The sequence below is a fragment of the Triticum aestivum genome, chromosome 4A, assembly GCF_018294505.1.
Source record: "Triticum aestivum cultivar Chinese Spring chromosome 4A, IWGSC CS RefSeq v2.1, whole genome shotgun sequence".
NCBI lineage: Eukaryota > Viridiplantae > Streptophyta > Magnoliopsida > Poales > Poaceae > Triticum > Triticum aestivum.
In genome coordinates, this window is record NC_057803.1 from 15661063 (window position 1) to 15681931 (window position 20869).

Below are 20869 nucleotides of genomic sequence, written 5' to 3' on the forward strand. Positions count from 1 at the left end.
CAGTGAATTAAAAAAATAGTAATTTTTTTAAAAAAAGTTCTATATTTTTTAGGCATCCAAGATTCTCATGTGCGCAAGCCGCATGCAGATTTTCGTGCTACTTAAACATTTGAGGAGCTTGCACCCAAAAAAAATCGTAGTGGTCTTTTTTTTTTGGCACGAGCTCATCAGATGTCCAAACACCACGAGATTTTGCAGGAACCTTGCACACATAGCATCTTTGATGCCTAGAAAAAATAGATTTTCTTTTTGAATTTTTAACAAAAAAATTCAATTTATTGTTCACACCTGGGAGTAGATGAGCCCGGGTGCAGAATAGTTGTGTCCCATTCTTCCCCTTTTTACTAGTGTCAAGTTGTTTTAACATACCTACTCATCCCGCCTCTTTCTAAAAAACTATTGAAATGTTTTGTAAAAAATGATTTCCACAAGCTTCATCATGAACTTTACAACGGAGATGTCAATCTGCGGAACATCAATAACACCTTGATCAACCCTATCCAAGAATCAATAGGAAAATTTGGGTGATTATCACCTAATTTTTCTACTCGACTCATATCTCAAACTTCTTACCATGACCAGATGGTAGCTAGCAAAGAGTTACCATCCAGATCACTCACAACAATCAATGTGGCTGCACCAAATGATGCTCAGTCTATGATTGCCCAGGTGGTGCATTGAGGTCTTCCATGCCACTGTAGCTATATCCTACTGAAAAAAATCCCTCCCCCGTGATTGATTCAACCCCCCCCCCCGGCGCAATAATCACACTAACAAAAGTGGTATGTATAGGTGTCACAATCGCCCCTAGCATGCACTTCAACTTGTTGAAACGTTGTTCAACTAGTGAAAGGAATGTCCCTCCTTTACCAGTGTAACAGTTGGCAAGGTTGTTTTGAACATACCTACCAATTGGACCTCTGAACTAGATGATTCAACCGCCTCTTTCTGAAAAAAGTATTGAAATGTTTGTACCAAATGTTTTTCACAAGCTTCACTGTGACCTTTAGAGTGGAGATGTCAGTGTACAAAACATCCATATCTCCATGATTAACCTTATTTCAAAAGTCGGTACGAAACTTGATGATTATCACCTAATTTCTCTACTCAACTCATGTTTCAAACTTCTTACTAGGATTATGGCCGGTCACATGCAAAGAGTTATCATCCAAATAATTCATCACGATCAATATGGCTACACCAGAAGATGCACCATCTATGATTTCTTAGCTTGGTGCTTCGAATTTCTTCATCAATGCCACCAATTTAAATGAGAAATCCTTGCCTTACAACTTGATTTTGAAAAAGCTCCTCCCACTATTGAGCGCAGGATCATCCTTCACATGCCAATAATGACTTGTGTAGTTATCGGATCAAATCAACCTCTAGGATTATGTACCTCTTCAACCCTCCTAAATGGAGTCTCCGGCAAAATGTTTAATTTTTTTAACCTGGTTTCATGTAGGATGATCACTCATCTTCATTTCTTATTTTCATTTTACTAGTATTCTTCTATACATTGTATACGGAGTTTGCCAAAACAACAACAACATTAACAACAACAACAATGCTACAGACAACATTAACAACAACAACAATGCTACAGATGAAGGCTTATCACTTAGCTAAAATCACGACCTGCCTGATTGATCCAAAAGTACTTGAGGCAATGCTACAGATGAAGGGTTATCACTTAGCTAGTGATCTTGCATGCAATACCGCTTTCATAGCCACTGCTTTGCTTTGCCACGGTTAGTCATATGAAGGAGGGATACTCGGGAAACTTAGCTGCTATCGTCCATGAGATTAAGAGACACATGCAATTGTTTACATCAATGGAGGTTGTCCACGAGAACAGAAGCATGGAAGTAGAAGCTAATAGACCAGACGCCACTAAAAAAAGGCTGATAGATCAGACATTATTGCATCATGAAAACATCTTAATAAGTTAATAAAGTGTTTTTTTTCTACGGGTGAAAATTGTATTGATCAAGTAGTAGCAACATTACACTCTGAATTATAGAGTTTGAAAACTTCTGACAGACCAGAGTGTTGGGAATTAGTACACAAATGCACTTGTGGTTAACTGAAAACTGCAGCGAAAACAACTAATCTTAGCACCACATCATGTACTAATTTAAGGATCGTTGCTTAGCATGGAAGGAAAACATATGCAACAACATATATGGAGGCAGAAAATGTTAAGCAGCAGGCAAGACACTCCTCAGCCTAGTGTCTTGTGATAGGAGTAAATTTCTGGACAGCACCAAGCATCAACAAAGAGACACCAGATTTTACGTGGAAAACCCCTCAACTTAAGGGAAAAACCACGTGCCGAAGCCACCCAAATCCTATTCCACTATTATCAAATGTGGGATACAACAAGTTCTTCTCTAGACAGCACTAGAGGATCTCATACATCAAGATTTTTGAATTTTGGATGAACACAACGAGATTTGGGGCTCAAGAACTAGGGATTGGAACAATCTCACCAAAAATGGTGGAACTGAAGATTGAAGGAGGCAATGTAGTGGATCTGGACCATCACAACCTTGGGGAGAAGCTCCCTTTGCTTCTTCCTTCAATCTTCCTCTTCTTCCCTTGCTCTCTTGGTTTTCTCTCTTCTTCTCTCTTGAAGGATGAACTAATTTTCTTCACACTTGGTGGTGGCTGCTGGATGGAGGGTAAAGCATCCCCATCCACTCATGTGCAAAGTCCAAAATGGCCCTAGGTCATAACCCTAATGGGTAGTGGGTTTCTGCACCTTTTTGGGCTGCCTAAAAGGCCTTTAAATGGTCATCTCTTCACACCCCACATGAGGAGGATATCCCAACACAGAGTTCAACCACACAACTGTTTTTTCCTCACTTCTAGCAAACTTTGCTAAAAAGTCACTTGCACTATTTTGACTATCCTTGATGTGGGTAACAAAGGTCTCGCGTAGTTCCCTCAAGAGCTTAATCTCATGCACCAATGAATCAAAAATAGATCTATCTATGTGTTTTCAGATTCATTGCTCAAGTAAAAACACACACACACACACACACTGTGGTGTGGTGCAATCAATGGCTCCGTGTAACAGTCATTCACTCGTGTTCATGTCAAATAGATAGATTGATCATACGCAGTGTTGAACTATCACATTGGACGTTAGCACTAACAATATTTTTCCAACAACAGCAAGTCAGCAAGTGTGCACATGGTGCGGCAAGCGTGATAGGCCATTCCAAACCAATAATAAGCAAAATAAATGCACGCGCCTAGAAAGAAATCTCATGCACATCTGTGCGGAGATTGCCATCACATTTCAATCAATCAAGAAAAGAAAAAGATGCAGTAGAAATTGCAGCAAACCTTATGCTCCAAGGACCTGCCGGAGATGGAAAAACCATCTAAACCTGGCATGAGAATTTGGGAGGATTCGTCATGCCCGCAACCGTCTCGTCGGTGACGGTGGGAGAGGGAGACGGGGACGGACAAGCAAGCGCAGCCGAGAGGAGAAAGGCGCGTGACGCTGACACGAGCGCACGCAGCGTCGCGTACGACTCCCTCCCCCGGCCCCGTCCCATCCCATCCCATCCATCTACCCCCGCCCGTCTCCCCGATCCGCACTCCTCCCTACCGGCGCGTTAGGTGGTGGAGGCCCACAGAGAGAGGGAGAGAGCCAGAGGGGGGGTCGGAAATCCTCCTCCGGCGTCCATCATTTTCTTTTCATTTCCGATAGGCATATATTGCCCCGCACAACGCTTCGCCCAAATCTCATTCCCCCCGATGGGCCGAAAGAAGCGCAGCCCCCCACCAAACCCTACTCCGCCCCCGCATCCGCCCGCCGGCGCCCTCCTCCGCCTCGCCGATGCGCCGGCGGGCGCCGCCCAGGCGGGGCCCGACCCCGCCGCCGTGCGGGCCGAGTGCGACAAGGCCCTCGCCTGCCTCCAGCGGGGCAACCAGCCCAAGGCGCTGCGCCTCATGAAGGAGGCCCTCGCCCGCCACGGCGACGGGTCGCCGCTCCTCCTCCGCGCCCACGGCACCGTCCACTCCCGCGCCGCCGCCGTCCTCACCGACCCCGCCGCCCGCGCGCGCCACCACCAGGCCGCCCTCCTCGCCGCGCGCCGCGCCGTCGACCTCGCGCCCGACTCCCTCGAGCTCGCCCACTTCCGCGCCCTCCTCCTCTACGAGGCCGCCAGCGACAACCGCGCCTACGAGGAGGTCATCGCCGAGTGCGAGCGCGGGCTCAGGATCGACGACCCCTCCGACCCGGAGCCCCACTCGCTCAGGCTGCCCGCCCCCGACCCCGACCAGCTCCGGGCCGAGCTCCGCAACCTCGTCCAGAAGGCCAATCTCGCATCCATATCCACCTGGGTCAAGAACCTCGGCGGCTCCGATGACAAGCTCGGCTTCTTCCGCCTGGCGGATGACCCCTTGGAGCTCCAGCTCCTGCCCGCGGCCCCAGCCCCGCGACGCCCCAACGAGATCAAGAAGGCTACCAAGACCGTCGAGGAGCGCCGCAAGGAGATCGAGGTGCAGGTCGCTGCTCTCAGGCTGCTGGAGCAGCAGCAGCAGCAGAACAATGCCGCTGCCGCTCTCTCCTCCTCACCACCACAGTCACAGCAGGGAGATGAGCCCCCCTCCTCATCATCTCAGTCCACCGCGGCTGGCCATCGTGCTGATCGGAGAAAGGGAGGGTCCAAAAAGGCAGCAGCCTCATCAGCATCCGACCAAAGGAATCAGGTGCGTGCGTTCTGGGCCGCTCTGCCTGTCGACCAGAGGCTGGCCTTACTGAAAACTAGCATTTCTGAGCTCAAGGCGTACTACAAAACTCATAAGGACAAAGATGTTGCCGCTGCGGCACCTGCTGTGCTTGATGAGGTGGTAGAGTTCGCCACTTCACATGGGTGTTGGGAGTTCTGGTTATGTGGCATCTGTGAGGAGCGCTACCCAGACGTGGCACATTCATTGCGGGAGCATGTGAGTGCACTACCACGTCAAGTGCAGGCTATGTTGCCACAGGAGATTGATGCTGACTGGGCAGCAATGCTCATTGGTTCGAGCTGGAGGCCGGTGGATGTTTCTGCGGCACTCAAAGCGCTTGAGGATGAGCAAGCGGACAACATCGGCCAAGACAGGGACAAAGATTCAATGTCGTCCGATAATTGGAGTATCAAGGACAAGTCGGACACGTCAGAATCCTCAGCCTCGCCACACAATGAGGAGTGTGATGGTTTTGGAGTGGTAGTGAGGGAAGGTGCCCGGAAGTGGCCGCTGTCTGATGATGATGAAAGAGCGAAGATTCTGGAGAGGATCCACTCGTTGTTCCAAATCCTTGTGAAGCACAAAAACATTTCAATGAACCATCTGAGCAGGGTGATACATTTTGCCATGGACGAACTTAGAGGGATGCCTTCTGGGTCATTGTTGCTTAATCACTCGATTGACAAGTCGCCGCTCTGCATTTGCTTCTTGGATGCCTCATCACTGAAAAAGGTTCTCAAGTTCTTGCAGGACCTAATGCAGTCCTGTGGACTTAGTAGGTCCTCAGAGAAGGATGGCGAACTAGGTGATGGAGATTGTTTCCCCAAAAATAACACTATCCTGGAGGGTGTTACGCTGGATTCTGTTTCATCATCACTGATCCTTGATGGCCGGGTATTTTGTGGGAAGTCGAAGTCTGGTCCTGAGAATGTTGATACTGATGAATTTCTTTCGTGGCTGTATGCTGGATCTCCTCCAATAGGAGAGCAGCTGTCAGAGTGGAACTGTATGCTTGTTGATAGGACAAGTCAGGGGATGCAGATTCTTGATATGATCGACAAGGAGGCATCTGCCTTGAAAAACTTCTGTGAAATGAAGCATGAACAATTGAACACTGAGGAGGGTGTGCTTGCTGTGAACAATATTATACAGGAGGAGCAACGGCTAAGGGACCGTGGGGGGCGGTATTCATATCAAGGATACGAGGATCTCCTGAGGAACCGTCAGGAGGAGTTGTTGGAGACCAGATTTCGCAGCTCTGAGTACGATGCAATCTCAAATATCTTGAAGGAAGTTCGCACCTCACACTTTGGTTATGATGAAGGTTTTTCTGGGATGACCTCACGCCAGTGTGACTTTGATGGGTCAGCAATAGATGATTGGAGGTTGCATGACTTTATGCACCCAAGTGATTCAGTAGTGCCGACGATTGTTTTGAGGATGAAGGAACACGTAGCTACGGAGGTTAGTGTTCCGGCACTGCATTTATCAGTAGAAATTATATAATCTTCAATATGCAACAATGGTATCTGTTCTCTTAACTGTTCCACTTGCAGCTTGGCAAGATAGACGCTAGGATTATGCGAAGTGTAGCTCTGATGCAGCAACTGGATCTCAAGCTTGAACCTGCTGCTTTCGTTGACTATCGATCAATTCTTCTCCCCCTCCTGAAATCCTTCTTGCGAGTTTGTATACTGCATCCCTGTACACCTGATTGTTTTATTGCTTTGTGGTCTTGTTCATTTCTTAACTATGGTTATTGTGTGGTAATCTAGAACCATTTGGAAGAGCTCGCGGACAAGGATGCTAGAGAGAGATCTGATGCAGCAAGAGACGCCTTTCTGGCTGAACTTGCTTTAGACGCTGAGAAGAATGCAAACAAAGGGGGTGATAAAAAACCATCTCATGAGAAATCAAAGGACAAGAAGAGAATGAAGGATTCTCGGAGATATAAGGATCTGAAGGTAGTTATGAGTATGATCATATTGTATGCTCTGCTTTTGTACACAACTGAATTTTGTTTCTTGCTTTATTACTTTCTAGGATTTGAGCTGGAGTGATCAATACATTGTTCGCCAGGACAGTGCAGATGAGGAAACATCAGAGCAAGCGTAAGTAATGCTTGTACCCTCCATGTTCTGATATGTGTAGCATCCTTCAGTTGCCAGAGGACTTGTCCAGTGAAATGCTTGCAGTGCTTTTTTTTTGTCCTGTGCATATTTGTAGTTACTCAGCACTACTAGTTTAAATCCATGTCAGAGTTGATTATATAACAGGTTTTCTGCATAATTTACTTGAGAAAAGGTATCTGCAGAATGAATTACCAAGATCTACTGATCTCGTAAACTTTCTGTTTGTAGAGCTGCTGAATCATGTAAACCTCACCCGACGTTGTGCATTGTTTTCCATATCTTTTTGTAGTTGGCACACTCCTTTCATTATTAGAGCTCTTTAGGGTAGATAGTGGTTAAACAAATTGTGAGGATTGAATAGTTCTCTTCGCTTTTTAGCATGATCAGTCTGAACAAAAATAGTCAGCAATTGAATCATGGTTTTCAACATCATCATGTTTCTTTTGGCTTAGGACATTCATGTGTGTATGTCTTTAATTTATCTGATCATGTTAAATCTGCAGTCAGACTCTTGTTGATTGTGATGACTTCGACGGCAAACTTTCACTAAGTGATGAGTACTCAAATGAACAAGAGGAAGAGCATAGGCATAGAGTACAACTTGAAGCAGAGGAAAGAAAACTGGAGGAAACTTTGGAGTACCAAAGGCGGATAGAGGAGGAGGCAAAGCAGAAACATCTTGCCGAACAGTCCAGAAGTACTTCGTCAGCTCCTGATAATTGGACAAATGGTTATTCAACTGATGTAAATTCAAACGTGCATCAGGATAACCATCAAAGTGCACCCAATAATTTCTCACCTGCTTATCTTGAAGGGATAAAGTTTGGTGATTTTCGCTTTCCTAAAGTTCCCTCGCGGGAAAAGAATTCTAGTTCTGATTTTTGTGGTGTGGACCTGCCACAAAAGACTGAGAACAATCGCAGGGAGAAGCCGAATGGACTGCGCTCTCCGGGAGCTCATGCATTATCCAGCAGCAATATGGACTTCACTAAGCCAGCACTGAAAATGAACGGAGTTGGGAAATATGCTCAGAATACAAAACTTTCAACTAATCCTCTTATCCAAAGGCCTAAGAGCAGTACTAGCCAACCACATAAGAAATACATCCAAGGTTGTTGGCTATGTCTTGTCCAAATTTCTCCTTTTGGTTTAATTCCCTTGGTAACTGTTATCCAACTATTTTATGTTTGTTGTTGCATATATGCCAGGTGCTGTTCATAATGGTGATGATAGTGCATCTAGTCGTCAAAATGGTACAACAGCTCCAAGATGGAGCAGTTCTGGCAAAGTAGCTGACTTTTCTAGTAACAGTTATCAGGATGGAAAACAAAATGAGTTGCCACCTGTGCTTTCTTCGGATGATCCATGGAATGCCAACAAAGCTGAGGAAGGTATATGTCGTTCTACTTTCAAGCAGTGCTGGAGTATTTATCATTTAAACTCAAAACTAATTCGTGGAATGTTTTCTTGCTCTACCTACCATGAAAAATTCGTTCCTGAGTACACCTAAAAGTTTGTGAAGTCTTTAAACAGATTGAAGCACCATGTTCTCGTGTTACTTAATCATTAGAGAATGGTCATGCATGGTTTGCTTCCCCTTATCATCTGTACCCCCAGTTCATACAAACATGCCATTTTTGCACGCCATCAGTGTTTAACTGCATTTTTTACCGGTTGTATCTGTTGGAATGCATTTATGAAACGTACTAGAATTATAAGACCGGTACATTTTCTGGAGACAAATCGACTCATCATTTTCATGCGTCTGATCTTAATATCCAAAGTGGTACTGACAGGAGAAGTTTGGCAGAGGTGAGAATGAACCCATGATATTAATTTAGGCACCTACAGTGTTTTTGATAAAAAACATGATCATATGTGTTTTGTACAAAAGCAAAAGGATATGGACATCTCTTTGTTATATAACTTGATATCTCTACTTTTTGGCACAGTACTCGTATGATTATGTTTTTCATGAAACTTTGTATATGTGTCTACATTAATACTCCCTCCGTCCCATAATGTAGGACGCTTTTTGACACTACACTAGTGTCGAAAAACATTCTACATTATGGGATGGAGGGAGTACTTTGTAGTACTATGGACTTCTGAAAATGTCTTTATATGCACCTATCTTCACAAAGTCTTCTTTAAGCAATGTTCAAGTGCACATAATCTAAACCGGCATACTTCTGTTAAACTGATTAACATTTTGGTAGTGCTATGGATTAACTTTGTATATGTGTCTACATTAATACTTTGTAGTACTATGGACTTCCGAAAATGTCTTTATATGCACCTATCTTCACAAAGTCATCCTTAAGCAATGTTTGAGTGCACATAATCCAAACCGGCAAACTTCTGTTAAACCGATTAACATTTTGGTAGTGCTACGGATTTTCTGATCTGTTTAAATATAGAAACGCACGAAGGGGTGCATATGGAGTTATGGACCTATCTTCACAAAGTCTTCTTTAAGCAATGTTTGAGCGCACATAATCCAAACCAGCATTTGTTAACAGGATGGAGGATTAGTTATTGACGTACGTGTCCTTGACCAAGCCACCGCCCACCTGTATCTTGTTCACTAAAGCCACATCCTGCTTCTGCATATTACTCCCTCTGTACCGAAATACATGTCGCTGGAGCAGCTGAAGTTCAGCTACTCCAGCGACATGTATTTCGGTACAGAGGGAGTACTTTCCAATTTTGTGCTCTGTCCTTGCATTATATATTGTATTTTTTCTGAAATGCAAACTTGTTATATATGCGTAGTATGTCAAAAATTTCCTCATTGGCCTTTCCTTTCATGTCCAGCTGACAAGGGGGCAATCTCACCTGCAATTGTATGTATCAAGGATGATTCTGACAAAAGGTTTGAAGAAGACCTTAGAAAAGCAGTGCACCAAAGCCTTGGTACATCAATGCTGTTCTTCAACTGCTGTTTTCTTTCTCTCTTCACAATCTCTTGTCTTGGGCCTTGAAAGCCCATGGATATATCTCTTCCACAACTAGTTAGCATCATTAATAAGCTCTTATATTGTTTTAAGGCGTTCTTTAATTGCTACAGATGCGTAGTTGTGATTTAGATTACATGGAACATTCTTTCCTTGTATCAACTGTTTGATTTGAATTGGAGCATTTGTATGGTGACATCTAGTTTGACTTTAGCACTGACGCAACTTCGATGATTTGTGAGATGCAGAATTGTACTCCCTCCGTTCCTAAATATAAGTCTTTTTAGAGATTTCAATATGGATTACATACGGAGCAAAATGAGTGAATCAACACTCTAAACTATGTCTACACATCCGTATGTAGTCAATATTGAAATCTCTAAAAGACTTATATTTAGGAACGGAGGGAGTAGGATTCAAATGCAAAGCTGATAAGATCTGTAATTTTGCAAGGCTATGTATTAAATGTTACGTATAAAAGCTGCAATTTTGAAGGATCTATGTTTTGTTAGGACTTAGAAGTGTGCCTTTTGTCATTTTCCTGCGGCTTCATTATCATTTTAGATTTCTAGATTGCATGCTGGTGCTACTACATGATGATTTACATGATCAGTTTCATCCTATAAACACGACGCTCTGATATTAATTCTCTGTAGTCCCTGCACCCTGCTAATATGATCATTTATGTCTGTTATGTTGGTCGTTTGTAATTTGGAATTCTACTTTAAACTTATTCTTCCACTAATGATGATGCAGCAGGCGCTTCAAATGGGAAAGAAGTGTATGGGGCTGGCCTTAAAAATGCTGCTGGAGAATACAACTGTTTCCTGAATGTGATTATCCAGGTAAATGTCAAGACTTGTGAAGCTTATGCAAGTGTGCTTTGTTTTTTCACATAATGTTCCTCCATCTGCAGTCATTATGGCATTTGAAGCGGTTTCGACACGAGTTCCTTAAAACATCATCACTGCATAAGCATATTGAGGATCCTTGTGCTGTCTGTGCATTATATAATATATTCGTTGACTTGAGCAAAGCATCTGAGGGGCAAGGAGAAGCCGTTGCGCCTACTTCTTTGAGGATAGCTTTGAGCAAATCCTATCCTAACAACAGGTTCTTTCAGGAGGTATATTTCTGTCTGTTATCCCATGGCTAGGTGTGCTGGGCACATTTCTATATAATTTTGTTATCCAAATGATATATAAAATGGCTCTTTTGTTAATCTGAGATTATCACTATTGTCTGACCATTGTATAATATATTTTTATTGCAGGGACAAATGAATGATGCATCTGAGGTATTGGGTGTCATCTTTGAGTGCTTGCATAAGTCGTACACTTCTCAGGCTGACTGCCATGCTAAATCTCATGAGAGCAATTCTATCGGCTCGTGGGACTGTGCAAGCGATTTTTGCATTGCACATTGCCTTTTTGGAATGGATGTCTATGAGCGGATGAACTGCCACAGTTGCGGATTAGAGTCTAGACGACTTAAGTATACTTCATTCTTCCACAATATCAATGCGAGTTCACTTCGAACTGCAAAGGTTAGCTGTTTTCCTTATGTTGAATCTCATGCTTGTTATTCTCGTGTCCCCTTATTTTCTGGCTGAACGGGTCCAGTTTATGCCCCTCAACTCTTTCTCAAGTTTAATGGTGAAGAACTTCAAGTTGCGTACTTTAGGTCTTTCATGTGTCATAAGTCATAACCCTTCAGAATGTCCTGGTGCAAAACAATCCATACTTTAGTCCCACATAGCATTGACTAGATCCTTGCTGGCATTGGGTCCCATGGTCAAGAAATTAGAGTACAACCTCTGTATAAAAAATCTGGACTGAGGTGAGAATTCATGCCACCCGCGGGTAGCATAGTGGCCGTTCTTTGGATCAAGTAGGAGAGTTAGGCAAGATCGAGCTCTCATAAAACATTGGCAATTGGTGGCCATGTTAAGCAGCAAAGCTGCCGTTGATGTTATGCAAAATCAAAACTAGGATTTGCTTGAGAGAAGCGACTCAAAATTTTGATACACTGAAGCCTTAAGTAAAGGTTGTGGTGTTTTAGGGCAGCAAATTGAGCTTGGGAAAGAGATGAGGGGGCTATATTAGGTCTGCTCTGTATTCTGTGGTTTTTGATATGCTTTGATTGAAACTTTTATTTTCTTCCATGCTACAGATGATGTGTCCAGATCCATTTGATGATCTTTTGAAGACTGTGATAATGAATGATCAGCTAGCTTGTGATCCTGATGTTGGCGGTTGCGGAAAACCAAATCATATACACCACATTCTTTCTAGTTCCCCTCATGTTTTTACAGTTGGTAATCTTCTTTCTCTTTTCTCATGTAAAACATACATTTACATGCAATTATTCATTTTTATTCCAGTCTTTCTAAAAGATGATGTGTAATACTCTCTTAAAATGCATTTTAGCAGTGTAGGATTGCCTGCTTCACTATTTAGTTTACAATCTCATAAAGGAACCTCTACTAAATCCTTTTCTCGCATATCCTCTACATTTGCTATTCACTTATGTGTGAGTGTGCATGTGCGCGTTCTTGCATGTCCTGTGTTTGATGAAATCATTTATTGACTTGGATCTCTTACCCATCAATTTTTCCTTTTTAGTTTTGGGATGGCAGAACAGCAAAGAAAGTGTTGGTGACATAGCTGCAACCTTGGCTGGTATTTCAACTGAGATAGACATCAGTGTTTTCTACCGTGGTCTAGATCAAGGAAGCAAGCATTTTCTGGTGTCAGTGGTATGGCTACGAGTACCTGTTATGTTCTTTCCCATTTTGAATGAACATCTGATGGTACTGTTAATTGCTGCTTCCTTAAACCTGCAGTAAATGTGTTCTGCTTATGGTGCAAGTTAGACACGCAGCTCTAAAAGATCTCTAGTCTTCCTGTTGTACTTTGCACTATACACTACAGGATGGACTTAAGTTACAAAAATCGTAAATATGTTTGGGTAGCTAATATTTCATCCTCAGAGCTCGCTGTATCATATGCGAATGTGCTATTACGTATTGCTGAGTTGCGCTCGAACAATCCCGATGATATGACTGCAGCTGTATTGGTTAGGCTAAGTTATACCTCAGTACAAAGAGCAAGCAGTGAACATATTCTGCTGGGATTCCTTTGTATTGCAGTAGAGCCAGTATACTTGGTATGAACCACTTAAGTAGCTATAATATGCTGCCGCTACTGCTAAAAAACTAACATTTTGCAAATCAGTTCCTGTGAATCACAGGAGGTAGTGCAATGTCATGTGTTTGTGTGTTATGTTACCTGCAGTAGCCAAATGCTACATGTATCATATACTGACATGCTTGTCTAGACTTGTTATTCTGCATTTTGTGGTATGACGTAGCGTCGTTTCTTTCAAGTTAGATTTTGAATAGAAACTGGTATTTGCTTCTCTAAATCATTGTATCGAGGCACACAATTATAGCAGCATGAACTATCGCTGTATTTCTGCAAGTTATACTAAAATCCAGTAATTCAAGAGTATTGAAACGTATCAGTTAAAGCATCTAATGCGAGTTGTATTTTGATATTTCTTACACATGCAGGTTTGTTACTATGGGCAGCATTATCATTGCTTTGCTTTCGAGGATGAGCACTGGGTCATGTATGATGACCAGACTGTTAAGGTAACAAGATATATAAACCTATCCACTGAATCAAACCCCCCTTCCTGTTTCTTGTACCCTACCTACTAAAGAAAAATCATCTTATGTTTGTTCCTTGTTTGTGTAGGTTATTGGTAGCTGGGCTGATGTGGTCATTATGTGTGAGAAAGGTCATTTACAACCTCAAGTGCTCTTCTTTGAAGCTGCAAATTAATTTTCTTCAAAGTTCAAGGGTGCTGTGCTGTGCCATGGCGTGGTTAACGTGTCTTCTGAGATATATGTTTTTCCTGGTGACTGAAGGTTAGCGATAGAATACAAAATTCGTTTTGAGCTATGGGGGATAATGGTGGTAATTCAGCAGTTGCACTGGCCTGTCGGTTTTGTCGAGCCCTGCCTTAAATAAATGGTCATCCGAGCGTTTGCTAAAAGGAGAGAAGTGGTGATATATATTTTCCTTTTGAACTTTGGATATATAGCCTGACCCCATATCCTGTCGAATGCGATTTTGCCGTGGAGGACTGTAAGCGGGGATAACTCTAGTAGATCATGTGCCGCCCCAGAGAAATTACTCACGAGCGCTGCTGAATATGCTGGGAGCCTATCAATATATACGGTTTTTCTGTGCTTGTGATGTGGAGGAATGCTGTATTGTGTTGTGTGTGACCAATGGATGGGTATCATGAAAGGAGAAGGGCTGCTCTCATTTTTATTTTTGTTGCAAATTCTTGGGATGGGGTTTCTTATCATTCCGATTGACAAGATGTATTATCTCAGAATGTTGTGAAGTCCCTTTGCTCTGGCCATGACGAACACATAAACTTACTGCTCCTGGTCCTCCTGTCGCTGTTATTTCGCTGTTTAGTAGTGTATTTTTTTGTGCAAACTAGCAGCAATTAGTATTAGATTTGCCACATGGGCAGGAATTATCACGACACCCAAAGCACGAATATGAGAGCAGCAGCCCTGCGAGCATAAAACGTAACCCATTTGGGGGCTAGCAACCTTTACCATTCACTGCAAAACAAATGGCTCGATACTGGTTTTTCTCCCTTTTCACCGTCAGAGTCCACTCTCCATTTCAGTTTCACTTCCCCACTTCCCTACCCACGGTTTTTTGTACAAGCAGAGCTAGGGCAGATACGAGCGAGGGGGGAGGTTGGCAAAGGGCAGGGTGGTGGAGTTGGCCCGGGTTGGGTGGGAACTGCCACTGCACCAGGGGAATCGAGGGGAGGGTGGCGCCGCCGACCCCAGCGGCAGAGCAACCCACCATAGTCGGCCACCGGCATCAGTGTACAATCCCGGGTAGCATGTCGGCTGGGCGTTCACCGGATAGGCGCACCCTGCAAGCAAATGAAACCATTACTAAGAGTCACATTGGTTATTCATGCAAAGCCTGCAAGTGTCTCTTTGTCATATTAAGTATCGAAATATGTATTTGGCAACCCTGTGCCCGATTGCAAAACCGCCACATCACTCGGTGTCCCTTCGATCGGCATCGCACGCATAAGTCTTCCTCCCGTATTCCTCTCCCGCGCCAAGTCCCCAGCCGACGGTGTCTTCCTCTGATTCCTCCTCCCTGTCGCCAAGTCCGAGCCCTCCTCGCCGCATCCTCCTCCGGCGAGCCACCGCCGGCAAGCCAAACCGCAGTGTCGCCCCTTGCTCCCTCCTTTTCCCTTCATCTTCCTTCCTTCCTCCCTCTCTATCATCTCTTTCTTTCTGCTCACGGGAGCTCCCATGGCGCCGCCCATGGATCCGAGCAAGCTGTCGCCGGAAACACAACCCATCCATTGGACCCCCTCCGCCCCAACGGTCGCGACCTCTGGCGCCTCCCTGGCGTCCGCCGCTGACTAGTCGTCATCCTCGAAGCCCACGATTGCAACACCTCCTCCAGGGCTGGACTAGGGGGTGTGAGGTTCCAATAAATTATGTAGTTGGGAGGTGTAAACAAGCTCAGTTGACCAAAAAATGGAGTTCCGAAGGTTGCTGGATCCAAGCAGAGTGAGGAGCCTACTGCGTCGCTGTAGAGAATGGACGAGACCCGGCGCCACCGCATCGCAGGAGTGTGTTGTGCGTCCCTTGCTCATTCAGTTCAGTTGTCTCGTAAGAAAACCTGAAGGGAAATGTATTGTCAAGAGATGCCAATACTATTGTTGCTTCTTTGCAACTTTTTTGTTCATTTCTTACAAGAAACTCTAGCCTATTCATATCTGGTGCTGCTACAAACTTACAAAGTGTACAGATAGACTAGCCTGGTATATTCAGTACTTCAATTTATTGTTCAGTTGTACCACTTGTTGGTACAAAAAAACTATGTTAGTTCTACACATTTTCCAGTGTTATGTGCTAGAATTTCAGTGTTAAGTACTACAAAAATGTTCAATTTGGAGAGGTTCCGGTGCTTTGTTGCTGCTGTTATGTGCTAGAATTTCAGTGTTATAAATCGTTTCTTGTGTTCTTGTTAAGCCTATAAGTGAGGCTCTAAAAATGCAGTTTGGATAAGTTCCAGTGCTTTGTTATTGCTGTTATGTTGTACACAATCTGCACTTTAAAGAGGGTCCAATGCTTGGATGGTGCCGTTTCTTGCTATTAAGCGTGCAAGTGTGTTGTGAAAATCTGCAATTTGAGATATTCTAGTGCTTTGCTGTTGTTCGTTATTCCTGTACTAGCACTTGTAAAAGTCAGAAATCAGGAGACGTTCAAGTCCCATGTTGTGGTTGTTTTCTTGCTTCTGCTAAGTCCATAGGTGTGCGCTATTTTGTTTTTGAACAATCTCGTGCATTGGATCTATATTGGATGTCAGATAAAAGAGGGCATGTTACAACACGACTTGCTAGAGGCAAGTTACTAGATCTCGGTCCAGATAGGACAAATAATATTAGAGATTGTTGCGTCTGTGTTGTGTGGTGTGGTAACTTAGTTATTTCTTGGCTAGATACACCGCAATATTGGTACCAGTTTGAAGTTGAGATCAATTTTCACCGCGTGGATGAAAATTGATGCTATTTCCTAGTGTGAAGAATTTTTTTTCAGTCACACCGTAATTTTTGTTTCCTATTTTTAAAAGATTGACTACTCCCTTTTAATTCTTGAGGTTGACACCGTAATATCGGCAACAAAAACTGAAAAAGCAATTAGGTGACTAATGGGTGTTCACTTTTCACATCGTTTTTCACATGGTAATTTATGCATTACGACCCTCAAAAATTTTTATGCATTACAGATTTGATAATTTACATAGAAACACTGTGATAACATTTTGTGTATGTTTCTTAATTGAGAAATGTTTTTAAGTGTAAATAGCATGGTCATATATGTACCGCAGACCCGATAACTTAAAGACAAATCCCATGGTAACTTTGGCCCGGAAATTTTTTATTGAAAAAGATAATGTCACTAACTTACGTGTAAATAACATCATAATTTACGCTCCGCAGACTTTATAACTTGCATATAAACATCATGGTAACATTAATAGCGTAGGGTGGAGGGAGTTATTGAAAACATACCCCGGTAATTTTTGTATAAATAACACGGTAATATAAGTACCGCATAACTGATATTTTACATACAAGCACCGTGGTAACTTTTGATCCGGCAAAAAAGTTACTGAAAACACAACCCCGGTAACTTTTTCTGTAAATACTATGGTAATATACATTTTGTAGACATGATAATTTAAGTACAAACACCGCGATAAAATTAAACAAGGAGGGGAGTTGTTAAAAACTAAACCCAATAACTTTACGTGAAAATAACATGATAATATATGAACCATGTACATGATAATTTACGTAAAAACATCGCGGTAAAATTGACCAAGGGAAAAATGTACAAATGTACTCCCAGTAACTTCTGTGTGAGTAGCTTGGTAAAATAGGAAACACTGACTTGATAATTTGGGTGCAAACACCATGGTAACTTTGTCCAAAGAGGAGAAAATTGTTGAAAAATATACCTCGATAACTCACGTGAAAATAGAACGGTAATATACAAATCATATACCCGATAACTTACGTACAAACACCACGGTAACTTTGACTAAAGAGCAAAAAAGTTGTCGAAAAACATACCCGTGATAACTTAAGTGAAAATAGCACTGTTATATATGAACCGCAAAATCCGATAACTTACGTCCAAATACTATGATAAGTTTGATTCGAGTGGATGAAGTTGTTGAAAATATATCTCGGGAACTTATGTGTAAATAGCACGGTAATAGTCTTGATTTGGGGAAAAGTAGTAAAAAGTGGTCAAAAAATACACATGGTAACTTTTTGTATGTAAATAGCATAGAAATTATGCACCACAACCTTGATAATTTAGGTCCAAACACCACGGTAAATTTGATCTGGAGAAAAAAAATTGTTGAAAAGATACCCTGGTAACTTTTGTGTAAATAGCATAGTAATACACACACCGCATACCTGATAATTTACATACAAATACCATGGTAATATTTGACTCGGTGGGGAAATTGTTGAAAACATACCCCCGTAAATTTTGTGTAAATAGCATGGTTACATACGCATCACATACCTACGTACAAACACCACAGTAATCTTGATCAAGTAGAAAAAAATATTAGAAACATACCCCCCGGTAACTTATATAAAAACACCATGGTAATATACGAACCACAGACCTAAAAACAACATGGTAATATAATAACCGCAGGCCCGATAACTTATATGAATAAAGCATGGTAATATATGAACTGCAGGGTCGGTGAACCATTTTTATGCCTTCGATAACTTATGTGGAAATAACACGGTAACTTTCATATAATGGGCATGGTAACTTATGTAGCCTAGGTGTGATAAATTTTGGCTGAAAAAAAAGTCATCGGAACATGCCAACATGGGATCTAGTTTCAAAGATCTCGTCACGACGAATCTTTTATGTAGAAACGGTTTTTACATCGGACCAATGGTTTGAGCTACAAAACATTTTAAAATTTTGGAATAAAGAGAATCTAGAATGACATCAGCTTTTTTGTCCTCTAGTATATGCATATAATTAGAAAGAGAAATGCACGTGAAAGAAGAAAGAATGCTAATGTATGCATGTATGTAAAGTGAATAAAGTAGAGGTGTGTCAGTTTTGCTTATATGGCACACATGTGCCAAATATTACAGTCCATTAAGTATTATGCTCTTTGTATTTTAGTGATGTAAATGATCTTATATTTCTTTATAGAGGGAGTACTAACGTTTCAGACATACATTATGCATATATGGTTCCTCCTTTGAGAAAATGATGGCATAAACCTCTGGTCGACACTTGTTCCGCAGCATGATTTTTTTTTTTGTGCAATTGTTACTACGGTTTCTCTTGTTCATTTGACACATCAGAACAAGATGCACTCCTCAACATAATTATTTTTTTACCTCGATGCTGCTACTACTGTGTGATGCCAACGAAAGTAAGGTTTACAATTTTTTGACCGGTAGTGGTTGTGGTGGTAATAATGCTGGGGTAAAAACAACAAAAGCCTAAGCTCTGCGGATGTTATTTACCTGATCCGTACGAGGCAAAATTGGGATGCAGAGGTTGTGGCAAGTTAGCCGAGCATGCAGGTGGATGCTGGTAGTTGACGTAGCTATTGCTTGGCTGTGTGCCATAACCATATCCATAGAAGCACCCATTGTAGCAGTACTCATTGTTGTTCCACATGTTTTGCTGCGGTGGCTGTAAACGTACAGTTATAAAATTTCTGCATGTAGATGTGCAAATGGACGCACGCACATCAATCAAAAATTGAGATGATTAACGCATACCAGATTGTCTGTTGAAAGATGATAATCCTGAGCCCGATTCGGTGCGCTGGCAACTTCATCGGCGCATCTGCTTAAGCAAATAACAACAACTAGATGTGAGATGTCATCAGGTAGAACAACTGGTGATGAACTCAGAAACTACACAACTATTTTAACAGAAAATCTTCATCCTGTTCAGAGGTTCACCGAACAGCTCTAGGCAAACATGATCAAAGGAAACAAATGTACCTTGGCGTCGCATTCAGATATTCGGAGAATCCACAAGCGAGGAAGTCCGGTCTCTCTCGGAAGAAACTGGCACAACCACATCCAGTGTCTTCTTTCCAAGATCAACACCGACCATCCACGCGTTCTTATCATCATATGTCACCTTAGACATTAGGTAAACAACATTGTCGTCGCCGCCAATGCCGAGGGTAGGGAAAGCGGAATGCAAGTTCCTCAGTGTCGGTCTCCCAGCTTCAGCGTCCCACAACTGTGGGAGCAACGTAAAGTGATCGGGGTTGTCGACCGAGATTTCATCGATGTCGACGATGTCGACGGCATGCATCGTCGTCGTAGAGGAGCAGGTCCGAATCGTAGATGATGTCTACGCTGTCGAGATCCTCGGCCACCTTGCGAGTCTTGTGGTTAGCATCAACAACCGTCTTTTTGAAACGGAGGTCCAGGTCGACAAGCTTGATGAAACCATTGCTGCAACAGGTGATGTCCCGGGCCAGCCGCCGCAGCATACCGTCCCACGTGGGTATGGGGATGAGAGTCAGAACGGGGTTGTCGTCGAGCACGTTGCAGGTGACGATGCCGCGCCAGAGGTCCACCCAGCCCACGGCGCCTCCCCCGAGCGCGATCGCCTTGTCCATGTGAGGGCCGGGCAGGTCCTCGTTCCTGACCCCGGGAGGTGTCTGCAGCCGCAGCTGCCTGATGGTCCACTCGCCGGTCTTGGAGGAGAAGACGTAGAGCTCGTAGTCGGAGTTGGACCTGGTCATGCCGAGCTCCGCGAGGAGGAACTCCCCGGCGTCCTCCTCGTCGTCGTCAAGCGGCAGGACGCAGATGTAGGACGAGTTTACGGTGCCCGGAGGAGTGCGCGGGATGGGCGTGAGCGACGGCGGCTTGCCGCGGCCGGCCTTGTAGACGTAGTACTCAGCGAGGCGGTTGTGTCGGTGGATGGCCCGTGGGCCGATGGTGAAGGCGAAGCGGAGGAGGACTAGGCCCTTGGCCGAGGAGTGGACCTGGGGCTCCATCGTGAAGTCCTCGCGGTCGAGCCCGGGGCCGTGGACGCAGAAGTGGGAGATGGCCGGCGGGTCGGCCAGGCAGAAGGTGACCCTGACGGCGTGGCCGCTGCTGGTGGTGGCCTCGGCGGTGGTGTCGTTCTCGAGGGCCGCGAAGTAGGCCTTGCTGTCGAGGAGGGCCCAGGGGGCGTACCGGGCGCAGGCGCGGGCGATGGCGAGGGGCTGGAAGGAGGAGGCGGGGAAGGAGGAGCCCTCCACCTCCATGGTTGCTAGTAGTCGGAGGAGGGGCAGGCGCTCGTCGGAAGTGTTTCGAATCGAGATCGAGAGAGGATCGAATGAATCAACTGTCAATTCCATTGAATGATTCTTGGTATATATACAAGGGGAACAT

At 43.7% G+C, this 20869-nt stretch overlaps 1 protein-coding gene across 1 annotated transcript; it reads left to right on the plus strand.

Moving 5' to 3' along the window:
- The first annotated feature begins 3753 nt into the window (after positions 1-3753).
- LOC123084815 (uncharacterized) lies at positions 3754-14307 on the plus strand. Its single transcript, XM_044506326.1, has 14 exons — positions 3754-6213; positions 6306-6434; positions 6525-6713; positions 6793-6860; positions 7385-7992; positions 8090-8272; positions 9699-9797; positions 10598-10683; positions 10755-10964; positions 11112-11384; positions 12011-12155; positions 12463-12596; positions 13413-13493; positions 13600-14307. The coding sequence occupies exons 1-14, from the start codon at positions 3772-3774 to the stop codon at positions 13684-13686; spliced, it is 4734 nt and encodes a 1577-aa protein (XP_044362261.1). The 5' UTR covers positions 3754-3771; the 3' UTR covers positions 13687-14307.
- The last annotated feature ends 6562 nt before the right edge of the window (positions 14308-20869 follow it).